Source organism: Meriones unguiculatus, chromosome X (assembly GCF_030254825.1).
Source record: "Meriones unguiculatus strain TT.TT164.6M chromosome X, Bangor_MerUng_6.1, whole genome shotgun sequence".
NCBI lineage: Eukaryota > Metazoa > Chordata > Mammalia > Rodentia > Muridae > Meriones > Meriones unguiculatus.
Genome location: NC_083369.1, coordinates 62484922 through 62497380, shown reverse-complemented (window position 1 = coordinate 62497380; position 12459 = coordinate 62484922). Strand labels below are relative to the sequence as shown.

The 12459-nt window shown below is 39.4% G+C and overlaps 1 protein-coding gene across 2 annotated transcripts in view; it reads right to left on the bottom strand.

Annotated features, from left to right (window-relative positions):
• Tbc1d8b (TBC1 domain family member 8B) overlaps window positions 1-10512 on the bottom strand; it is a 109566-nt gene extending 99054 nt beyond the window's left edge. For both annotated transcript variants that reach the window (XM_060375697.1, XM_060375698.1), the window contains exon 1: window positions 10205-10512. In XM_060375697.1, the coding sequence (XP_060231680.1) occupies window positions 10205-10334 (130 nt within the window). In that variant the 5' untranslated portion in view covers window positions 10335-10512. The remainder of the gene's footprint in view (window positions 1-10204) is intronic.
• Between the last annotated feature and the right edge of the window lie 1947 nt (window positions 10513-12459).

Sequence of the window (12459 nt, the reverse complement as noted above, 5' to 3'; positions counted from 1 at the left end):
CTGTCTCTGCTGGCTCACTGTTTTTGACCCAGGTATGCCCAATAGCTGGGGCACAATCAGAAAGATCTCTGAGCCTAGAGTTTCTCCAGTGTCCCACAGGCTTCCTTAAGATGGTTGAGGATGGGATTTGGGTCTCATGCCTGGCTCAGCTCTGTTGTAATCACTGGCTGTGCTGGCCTGGTTGTTTCTGAACCAGGTGAGCTGAGCTCCTGGGGAGCAGGCAGAAAGATCTCAGAGCCTAGAGCTACTCCAGTGCCCCACAGACCTCCTTGGGGAAGAGGACAATAGAACTTGGGTCAGGTGCCTAGCTTAGCTCTGCTGTGTTCTCTGTTTATGCTGGGCTCCCTGCTTCTGGCCTAGGTGAGCCAGGCTGCTGGGGAGCAGACAGAATGGAGCCACGCCTCCCCCACAGTACCAGGATGTATTCCCTCCACAGAGCTGTGAAAGTGATTGCCACTAGCTGCTTTGACCAGGAAGGTGACCACAGGATGTTGAGTGTGGTTTCATGGGTTTGGAACCAGGGGCCTCTAGTACCCAGAAGGTGTCCACAGGACTGTGAGAGTGGGTGCCTAGGTTTGGAGCCTCACCCTCAGTACAGGAATTGAGTGAGTGCCGCTAGGCTCTGGTCCCAGGGAGATATTCATAGATAACAGGTTTTGGCGGGTGGCCTAGGGCTGCAGGGTAGAAGCCATGAGTGCATTGCTGTTGCTGATCCCAGGAGGATATCCAGAGATGGTGGGTTTGGGCGGGTGGCCTAGGGCTGTGGCCCTGCTGGGCAAGAGCTCGGAAATTTTTTCCAGTATTAACCGGGTAGCTGAAGATGGACCTTTGAGTATCCCTGTGGATTCTCCTCTGACCTGGGAAACACAGACGCCAGTGTTTTGGGATCCACAGTACGGCCTGCCAGTCTCCCTGCTCTCACTGCTGAGCTGCTGTTCAGATACACTGTGTGGTCAGTTCCACCATCTTGGATCTCTCCTCCTCACTGGAATTCTACTGCAGGTATTCCAACTGTTGTTATTAATCACTGATTTTAGGAAAACTTTGTTTCATTTTATAGCATTTCTTCTAATCATAAATTATATCAGCCCTAGGTATAGAAAATTGAATTGGATGTTTCCAATAGGTATTTATTCATAGATGAAATAAGTCAAGAAATTGAGCTACTATTGCAGTAATAAAATATTTGCTTGTTGGTCAACTGTTACAGAAGATTGTAAACTTTGTAGGCACCATGCCTACTGTATTAACCAAACAACGACCAGAGACCATCCCATTTTTCTGTATCTGGTCACAGTATAATTATTCCAAGAATTATTTCAATTTATCCTGTTCTCAAATACATGATTGGCTCATATAATCTAAGTCCCTCCAATTTCTGCTCATGGATCAATGTATCTAAAATATGAACCCCTTCTTTGTTTATCATATTTTACTTTATTCTTCGTATTATTTATCACCTCCACTAACATCACACAGGATTTGACTATTTACTGCTCTCAGCTAGAAAGAGACCCTATGAAAAAATAATTTTGTTTTATTTATTGTGTTATCTTCAGCACTTAAAAACAGTTTGTGGGGTCTAGAGAAATGGCTCATTGGTAAGAACACTGGCTGTTTATCCAGAAGACTTGGGCTTGATTCCCGACATCCACATGCAGGCTCACAACTGTTTGTAACTCTTGTTCCATGAGACCCAATGCCTTCTTCTGACCTTTGTAAGGACCAGGCACTTATGTGGTACAGGCATACATGCAGTGAAAATATCCACACATACAATTAAAAAAAAAACTTGTTCAGTGAATACATATATCATCACATTTAAGATTTTGTATTATCTTTTGTTTTTACATAGCAGTAGTAATAAGTTAAAAATGAAAACTTTTCTAACAAAAAGGCAACCTTTACAACAATATGGTAAATGTCAAAAATGTTCTTTATTATTTTCAGCTTACTTTATACCTATAGTACTTTCTGAACTGTCTATCTATAAGCTGCATGAGATTTCACCAGATGAATTGTTCACCCTTCTTCAAGAATTATGCTTTAAAAATATTAATAGGGTAACCAAGATTCTATATACACATTTTTAATATTATTCAGCAGTACAAGTGATTCTTAGATCTATAAAAGTGCTATTTGGGAACTTCTAGGTTTAGGGCAATCATAGATCAAAGGAAACTTGGTCACGACTAATTGTTCAAATTCTTTTACATTATTCTGATTACAAACAACAGATGTGTAATCAGCACCATAACATTCTTCAGTGATTATCAGTATTTTGCTCTTGCCTATTAGCATTATGTGGGACACATTCAATATTATTACTTCAAATCATTTTCTATATACAACATGGGAAAATAATTATTAGGAAAAATGGCAGGGAAACAGGAGAGGGAGTGAAAGAGGGAAAGAAGACTGAGACTGACTTCTTTGGTCTTTCAGACTCTAAGATAACATTTAGTGTAAAATGTTTGTTACAGATTTCAAAACCTGTTTGACCTACACTACAGTACTCAGAGATTGAGAAGACAAAGTTACCTTCATTTCACAGATGAATAAGCTAAGCCTTTATTTATAAAACAAACAAACAAACAAACAAACAAATAAATAAATAAACATTGCCACTCTAAAGGGACCAAATACTTATTAAGAATAATCAAAGGTAAAAGAACAGGATTAATGAAGGAAGTACGATCACTGGATGGTACACTTACACACTATGAATGCTGGCTTATAGTTGGATTATTGAAGCAAAAATCCTATAAGACAACATCCAGACAGAAGGAATCTTTCACACATCTTTTTAACATTTTTTTAAGTATGAAAGGCCAGGTTGAATACCGAGAAATGATGATGGCCAGTTTAGTCATTTTTCTTTTCTTGATTAAAGGAAAGATTATTAATTGCCTACCTATAAGCCTTATGCTTTTTTAGGTACTGGTTGATAGGTATCTCACCATTTTCCTTCCCCTCTTTGCCCCCTGGGGACCCTTCCTTTGCAGCACAGAATGGAAAGTTAGCTCCTGTGCACTTTGGGGTCATGAACCTGCAGTCCTTAAGAGTTAAATTAAAGTCATAATGATGCAGATTATGTGCAAAGGTTTGGGGAAGACATATAGATTTATAGGTACGTATAGAAAAGTATGTACATTTTAGTTTAATTTTAAAAGCTAGAAAACTGTAACACTGATCATTTTAATTCTCAAAACATACAAGGCTGCTTCTTTCTCTCCCTCTCTCTTTTTCTTTCTCTCTTTTTCGACACAGGAGTAGTCTGTGTAGCCTTAGCTGTCCTAGACTTGCTTTGTAGACCAGGTTGGCCTCGAAATCACAGACATCTGACTGCCTCTACCTCCTGGAATGCTGGAATTACAGACAACATGATCAGCTGGCTGCTTTTTTCTTGTTCCAAGAATTTTTAAAATGCACTTATGTCTATGACTATTAGTGTTTTGCCAGCATGTACAGCTGTGCACCTTGTGCATGTCTGTGCCTGTGAAGGCCAGAAGAAGGTGTTGGATTTACTGGAACTGAAGTTATAGACAGCTATGAGATGCTATGTGGGTGCTAAGAATTGAACCTGCTCCCCTAGAAGAGCAGTAACTGCTACTATCTATTGAGCCATCCCTTCAAATCCCAAGAGATCATTAAAGATATTTTTTACTTGATTTTATATGAATCAGATGCTCCAAGGATCGGGGAGGGGCACAAAATATGATTTACCATGTGGGGTTTTCTTTTCCTTTTTTTTTTTTTCCCAGTTTTTCAAGATAGTTTCTTTGTGTAGTCCTGGGTATCCCAGAACTCACTCTTTAGACCAGGCTGGTCTCTTAACGCAGGGAACTCAGAGATCCACTGCTTCTGCTTCTTGAGTGCTTGGATTAAGGACATGTGCCACCACCAATCCACTGGGATTTTCTTTTTAATAAGCCAATATGAATTGTGTATGTATAAGGAGTAGGACTTTCTAGACCTATCAGAAAATGGCATGTTTACCCTGTGAGTACCAAATATTTTATCAAATGATTCATTTGTAAGCATGAAATATAGCAGCATTTTGCTAATACATGTATAATATGAGCATTTTTCTGAGCTGGAATTTTGAGATGAGGTCTAAATAAAAGAACAGTTTTGGCTTTCCACGACATGATCATTAAAAGGTTTATTATATATGTACTTGGGGTAAGTCATTTACACTGACCCAGAAAAATGCTGGCATAGCTATCCTAATATCTAATAAAGTAGACTTTCAACTAAAATTAAAAAAAAAAAAAGGTGAGGAGGAGGACTTTATTCTCATAAAAGGAAAAATACACCAGGAGGACATCAAAATTCTGAAAATCTATGACCCAAATACAGGAGTACTTACATTTGTAAATGAAACATTATTGAAATTTAAATCACATGTTGATCCCAACACCTTAGTAGGGGAAGACTTCAACACTCTCTCTCACCAGGGGACAGATAATCTAGACAGAAGCTAAATAGGGAAATAATGACACAGAGGTCCTAAATCAAATGGACGTAACAGATGTCTACAGAAATTTTCACCATACTCAAAAGAGTATACCTTCTTTTCAGGACCTCATGGAACCTTCTCAAAAATTGACCATATAGTCTGGCACAAAGCAAGCCTCAACAGATATAAGAAGATAAAAAATAATCCCTTGTATCCTATCAAACCACCATGGCCTAAAACTAGCCCTCAACAAAAATAACAAAAAGCCTACATACACATGGAAACTAAACAACTCTCCACTCAGTAACACCTTAGTAAGGGAAGAAATAAAAAAAGATATTAGAGACTTCCTAAAATTCAAGGAAAATGAAGGCGTAGTGTACCCAGACTTATGGAACACAATGAAAGCAGTGCTAAAAGGAAAATTGATAGTACTAAGTGTCTTCAGAAAGAAGTTGGAGACATCTCATACAAGTAACTTAATGGCACACCTAAAGCCCTAAGAAAAAAAGAAGCAGAACAACCAAGAGGAGTAGACAATTGGAAATAATCAAACTCAGAGCTGAAATCAATGAATTAGAAACAATGAACACAATACAAAGAATCACTGAGACCAGGAGCTGGTTCTTTGAGAAAACTAACAAGATAGACAAACTCTTAGCCAAACTAACTAAAAGGCAAAGAGAAACTATCCAGAATCAGCAAAATCAGAAACAAAAAAGGAGACATAAGAACAGACACTGAGGAAATCCAACCAATTAGGTCTTACTACAAAGCCTATATGCCACAAAATTTGAAAATCTAAATGAAATGAACATTTTTCTTGATAGATTCCATTTACCAAAATTAAATCAGGATCAGGTAAATAGTCCTATATCCTCCAAGGAAATAGAAGCAGTCATCAAAAATCTCCCTTCCAAAAAAAAAAAAAAAAAAAAAAAAAAAAGCCCAGGGCAAGATGGTTTCAGCACAGAATTCTACCAGACCTTCAAAGAAGTGCTAATTCCCATTCTCTTCAAACTATTCCACAAAATAGAAACAGAAAGAACATTACCAAACTCAGTCTATGGGGCCACAGTCACAGACACCTAAACAGCAAAAGACCCAACAAAAAAGAAAACTTCAGACCTACCTCTCTTATGAACATTGATGTAAAAAATACTCAATAAAATACTTGTAAACCAAACCCAAGGACACAGAAAAGATATCATCCACCATAACCAAGTAGGCTTCATCCCATGCATGGAGGGGTGGTTCAATATACGGAAATCCATGAATATAATCCACCATATAAACAAATTGAAGGAGAAAAACCACATGATCATCTCCTTAGATGCCAAAAAAGCATTTGACAAAAATCTAATACCCATTCACGTTTAAAGTCTTGGAGACATCAGGGATACAAGGCACATACCTAAACATAGTAAAGACAATATATAGCAAGCTTATAGCCAACATCAAACTAAATGGAGAGAAACTTAAACCAACCCCACTGAAATCAGAGACAAGGCAAGGCTGCCAACTCTCCATATCTTTTCAAGATAATAATTGAAGTCCTAGCTAGAGCAATAAGACAACTAAAGGAGATCAAGGGGATACAAATGGGAAAGGAAGAATTCAAAGCATCACTATTTGCAGATGATATGATAGTATACATGAGCGACCCCAAAAATTATACCAGAGAACTCCTTCAGCTGAGAAACACCTTCAGCAAAGTGGCTGGATACAAAATTAACTAAAAAATATTGAAACCCTCCTGTATACAGAAGAAAATGCTGAGAAAGAAATTAGGGAAACAACACCTTCCACAATAGTCAAAAACAACATTGAGTACCTTGGTGTGACTCTAACCAAGCAAGTGAAAGACCTCTTTGAATAAAACTTCAAGTCTCTGAAGAAATAAATAGAAGATATCAGAAGATGGAAAGATCTCCCATGCTCATGGATCAGTAGGATTAACATAGTGAAAATGGCAATCCTGCCAAAAGCAATCTACAGATTAAATGCAATTCCCATCAAAATACCAACACAATTCTTTACAGACCTTGGAAGAGCAATTCTCTACTTCTCTAATTCTCGACTTCTCTATGGGAAAACAAAACAAACCAAACCAAAACAACAACAACAAAAACCCAGAATTACCAAAACAATCCTGTACATCAACAGATCGTCTGGAGGTAGCTCCATCCCTGATCTCCAGGTATACTATGGAGCAATAGTAATAAAAACTGCATGGTACTGGCATAGAAACAGAATGGTGCATCAACGGAATAGAAAACAGAATGGTGCATCAATGGAATAGAATAAGAGACCAAGAAATAAACCCATACAGGTACAGATACGTGATTTTTCACAAAAAAAAGCCAAAACCACACAATGCAAAAAAGACAGCATCTTCAACAAATGGTGCTCATATAACTGAATGTCTGCATGTAGAAAAATGCAAATAGATCCATATTTATCACCCTGCACAATACTAAATTCCAAGTGGATCAAAGACCTCAACATAAAACCAGACACACTAAATCGGTTAGAAGAAAAAGTGGCGAAGAGCCTTGAACTCACTGAAACAGGAAGCAACTTCCTGAACAGAACACCAACAGCACAGGCTCCAAAACCAACAATCAATAAATGGAACCTCATGAAAATGAAAAGCTTCTGTAAAGCAAAGGACACTGTCATCAGAACAAAATGACAGCCTGCAGACTGGGAAAGTATTTTCACCAATCCTATGTCTGACAGAGGGCTAATATCCAGAATATATAAAGAACTCAAGAAGTCATACAGCAACAAATCAAGTAATCCAATTTAAAAAATGGTGTACAGAGCTAAACAGAGAATTCTCAATAGAGGAATATAGAACGGCAGAGAAACACTTGAAGAAATGCTCAATGTTCTTAGTCATCAGGGCAATGCAAATTTCACCTCACACACATCAGAATGGCTAAGATCAAAAACTCAAGTGACAGTACATTCTGGGAAGGATGTGGAGAAAGGGGAACCCTCCTCCATTGCTGGTGGGAACGTAAACTGGTACAACCACTTTGGAAATCAATCTGGTGCTTTCTCAGACAATTAGGAATAGTGCTCCCTCAAGATCCAGTTATACCACTCTTAGGTATATTTCCAAGAGATGCTCAAGTATATAACAAGCACATTTGCTCAACCATGTTTGTAGCAGCTTTACTTGGAATAGCCAGAACCTGGAAACAACCCAGATGTTCCTCAACAGAAGAACGGATACAGAAATTGCAGTACACGTACACATTGGAATACTAGTCAGCAATTAAAAACAAAGAAATCATGAAATTTACAGGCAAATGGTGGGATCTAGAAAAGATCATCCTGAGTGAGGTATCCCAGAAGCAGAAAGACACATAGGGTACATACTCACTTATAAGCGGATATTAGACATATAATATAGGATAACATACTAAAATCTGTACACCTAAAGAAGCTAAGCAAGAAGGAGGACCCTGGATAAGATGCTCAATCCTCACTCAGAAAGGCAAATGGGATGGACAATGGAAGAGGGAGATAACAGGAAACAGGACAAGAGCCTATCTCAGAGGGCCTCTGAAGAACTCTACCCCACCAACAAATCAAAGCAGATGCTGAGGTTCATAGCCAAACTTTTTGCAGAGTGCAGGGAATCTTATAAAAGAAGGGGGGTTAGAAGGACCTGGAGGGGACAGGAGCTCCACAAGGAGAGGAACAGAACCAAAAATCTGGGCCCAGGGGTCTTTTCTGAGACTGATACTCCAACCAAGGACCATTCATGAATATAACCTAGAACCCCTGCTCAGATATAGCCCATGGCAGATTAGTATCCAAGTGGGTTCCCTAGTAAGAGGAATAGGGACTGTCTCTGACATGAACTCAGTGGCTGTTTGATAACCTCCCCCTGAGGGGGGTGCAGCCTTACCAGGTCACAGAGGAAGACAATGCAGCCAGTCCTGATGAGACCTAATAGGCTAGAGTAAGATGGAAGAGGAGAAAGACCTCCCCTATCAGTGTACTTGGAGGGGAATGGGAGGAGAAGGAGGGAAGGTGGGATTGGGAGGGAATGTGGGAGGTGGCTACAGCTAGGATACAAAGTGAATAAACTGCAATTAATATAAAAAATTAAAAGTAAATGTAGAAAAGAAAATTCCTTTTAAATAAAAGTGGCATTTAAATGAAAACTTTCCTCTAAAATAACTTGTAAATTTTAAAGATCAGAAAAAAATGTAAAATGTTTTGTTTAAAATCCATTTATGTTCCCATACAGCCTGCAGGCCCTTTTTGGAAGTTGGATAATATAAATGTAACTTATAAAGTTATATATCTCATAGGACTCCATCTACATTAGAAGAAGCTTGGCTTAACATAAATATACATTTGTGACCACTATCTTCCACTTTACACTCTTACCTCCAATAAGTAGGCACCATTTGTTTGTTTGTTTTTCTTTTTCTTTTTTCTTAACCAAGAGGGAAATCATTGTCATTTAGGCTAAGAATCATCTTCATTCAAACTTTCAGTCATTTGGTTCTAATAATATTTTTTTCTAATAAAGTAGCTGATAGTCTATTTCTACCTTCCTATCTTAATCCAACACTTTAAACAGGGAGAACAAAATTATAATTGTAGCATACAGTAGTGACTTAAGAGTGCACATATGAAAGTTTTTGACAAATGTCATCTAACAGTTAAGAGCTAGGTCAGGATCAAAATTCAGGTCTTCAGAATTTTGCTACTTTCCTCTATATCACCCTCCCCAAATTCAACTGGGTCTAGCAGTTCAGGGCCTTAATACCATACCAGGAGTTACCATGAAATACAACTATTGCCTCCCCAAGGTCCAAAAGTTTGAAAGCCCCTGTCTAAGACTGAGGATCTCAAAATAGCCTTCTTTGGATTCTTCAGACATGGACTAGTTTTGAATTTTTAAAATTAAGAACTGTTGTTAGGAAGAAGGACTCAAATTTCCTTCTATTGAATTGGTTTTGGTTCACACATCTTTGAAAGAAGGGGCAGCGCCAAACTCACTGGAGTTTGCTTAAAAGGTATGCTTTTAAAAGGTATACTCATTGGAGGTATGCTTAAAAGAGAAAGATTCTGAGGACTGAAAATTTGGAGATATATAATATATTCATACACACACACACACACACACATACACATCTTGAAAGATGCAATATTAGTAGAGGTGAGTAATTCTAAGGGCAACTCTTCCACTTCCCCTTCATAAGGCATCCCATGCTCTGACCCAAATCTCATTTGAAGCCTCTCTTGCAAGGTATGACTGGGCACCTCATTCTCCTAGGATTCCCATGTCCTCACAAGGTACCACACACACTTGCCCTCATGCCCCAGGTGGTGATTATTTTGTATAGGTTTCGGGGGAAAAAGTTAAGCCCACAATCGCGAACCCGCTCTCAAGGCTGGTCTCAACCAGACTACTCTATCTGGCACACAGGTCATCAGCCCCTCCCCCATGGAAAACGACCCATCGGGTACTGGAACCCTCCTTAGCTTCTCCCATCCCGGGCTGACCCAAAGGACAAGTGCTAGTCCGGTGCAAGACAGTCGGGACTCTCTGAAAGGTGGTGGAAGGAGCAGAATCCCCAGTAAGTAGCCGCGGGCTTAGGATGAGGCGGCCAGCAGCAAGGAATAACTGTTTACCTGGCCACCTTCTAAGTGACAGTGGACACACACCTAACGCAGGTGCAGCTGGCCACAACTGTTGGCCACACTTACCAGTAAGACCTCCTCCGCCTTCTTCCTGGTAGCCCCGACGCCTTTGCAGGACAAAGTACTCGTTGGATCTTTCCATCAGCCACAGCTTCAGCGCATTTTTCAACAGCACTTCCTCGGGCTTCAGCCACATCTCGAAGAAGAACTTTGTGCCAACTCGGGAGAGGCGACCTATTTGTCCTCCTTACTTCTCCCCTCCCAGCCTGTCTTTACCCCGTCCTCCTCCTCCCACCAAATCTTCCTTCAGCAGCAGCGCCTCCGGAGGGTTTCCACACTTCCCCCAACACTGCCTTCTCTCCCACGTAGGCAGAGAGAGTGCCAACTCCCTCCCACGGGGCAACCGCCAGACTAGGAAATAGTCCCGCTTTGACGCCTCTTGGGAGTTGTAGTTTTCTTTCCTTTTTCCTGTGACCGTTGACTATGGGTCAAGACTACATTTCCCACAATGCACGGGGGTAGGAGTTGGGCGAGTAGGGGGCACCTTCCAAACGGTCCCGCTACCAGTTATGTGAGGTTTGTCCGCGAAAAGTTAAAACTTTTTTTTTCCGTCAAATAAGCTAACTCCAGGTATGACAGCAGTGCGCTTAGTTTTTTTTTTTTTTCTTATATATACAGTGAGAGTGTTAATTTGTTGAAAACAAAGTTTTCAGCATTTTTGAGTAATGGCCCATTCAGGAAGCAGGAGCCTGCAATTTAATTAACTTCATTTAATTAGTTCCAACTAGGTGATCTCTCAGGTAAAACTCACAGAAATCTTTCAAAGTAGATCCTCTGCTTCTCTCGCTAATCAATGGAGAGCGCTAGCAAGTGAAGTGACTTATTCAAGGTCTCACAGTTGGTGGTAAGATTCACTGTTCAAAAGTCTTGCCTAAATTAAAATCTTTCCGCTCTTTACAGAAGAATACAAATCTCAGAAAACATCTCTCCCCCACATTCACTTGCGAACTCCCTCCCCGCTTGCTGCCTCTGTTTATTTAACTACTCTTATAAAGCATGGAACATCACTAGCCCAACATTTTAGGTACCTAAACTACTTATGAAGATATTTTCTTTTTCGAAAGCTGTTCCAAGAAAAAAATCGTTTGTAGGGCAGCCTTCATTTCCTAATATCTTGGCAATGTTGCACAGCTGCTTATACACTAAGATGAAAGAGGTCTGCTGTGTGGAATTATTTGGGGGCTGTTTTATTTTTTTTTTGTCGTTGTTGTTTTGTTTTTTGTTAAGATGATTCAATCCCTGCAGCTAAAGAATATAACGAGAGTGAAAACAGGCTTACAGAAAGAATTCATAGAAAGGGTCAGACAAGTTGTCAAGGTATCCAAAATGAAGAAATACGGCCATGTGGCTGAAATTATGAGATAGAGGGAGTGTCTCCAGGTTAAATCTTCCAAGATGTGGGCCATTTCTTTTGAAGCAGGTGTATGTCACAAGAATTTTGTTTTGTTTTTTTTTTTTGGATGAAAAACATTACAAACAACCCCCCCCCCCAACAACAACAGCAACAACAAAATAAAACCCCAGACCAGGACAATGTGTGATTCTCTACCATCAAAAGATAGTAGGTAGTCAAAGCAGCTCTTTTCAGAGTATGGAAGAGACAATCCTAGACTCTAGGACCAAGAGCCTAGACAGGATGTGTTTCCCAGGGGAAAGTCTGAAAGAGTATTAAAGGTATGTCATGTCTCCTTTTTGTCACAGTGAAAGGTCAATAAGTGCAGCAAATGCATATACCTCTTGTCTTCCTTCATTTGCACAGTTTCAGCCTCCATTGTCATTCAGTAACCTTATGGTTATAGTTATGGCAAGGTGCATCAGAATCATATGGTTCCTTTCCCTCTACTCTGAACTCAGCCAGCTGTATCAAGACACTCCATTGTAAGATCATGTCTACAGAGCAGGGCAATTTGATATCTTGCTTTTGTTAAAAAAACAAAACAAAACACTTCACTGATTATATAAAGAAACATTTTTTTTTCAAATTGAATTATGTCTTATATAAAATTTTGTCTTGATCATAATCTACTTCAAGTCTTTGCAAATAAAAACATATTTAAAATAGTATGCTGTTCTAATCACTAATCAATTGTGCATGTTACTCTAACTTAGGGATTACAAATGATCTTGAACATCCCTGCTGGTATTGTCCTGTCACTTAATGTATAGTATGTCATGTTCATCAATAAGCCTATGCTTTTTTCTTATGTTTATGTAGAGAGCTGCTTGTTTGTCAAGTTGCTTAACAAAGCACAAGAAAAACG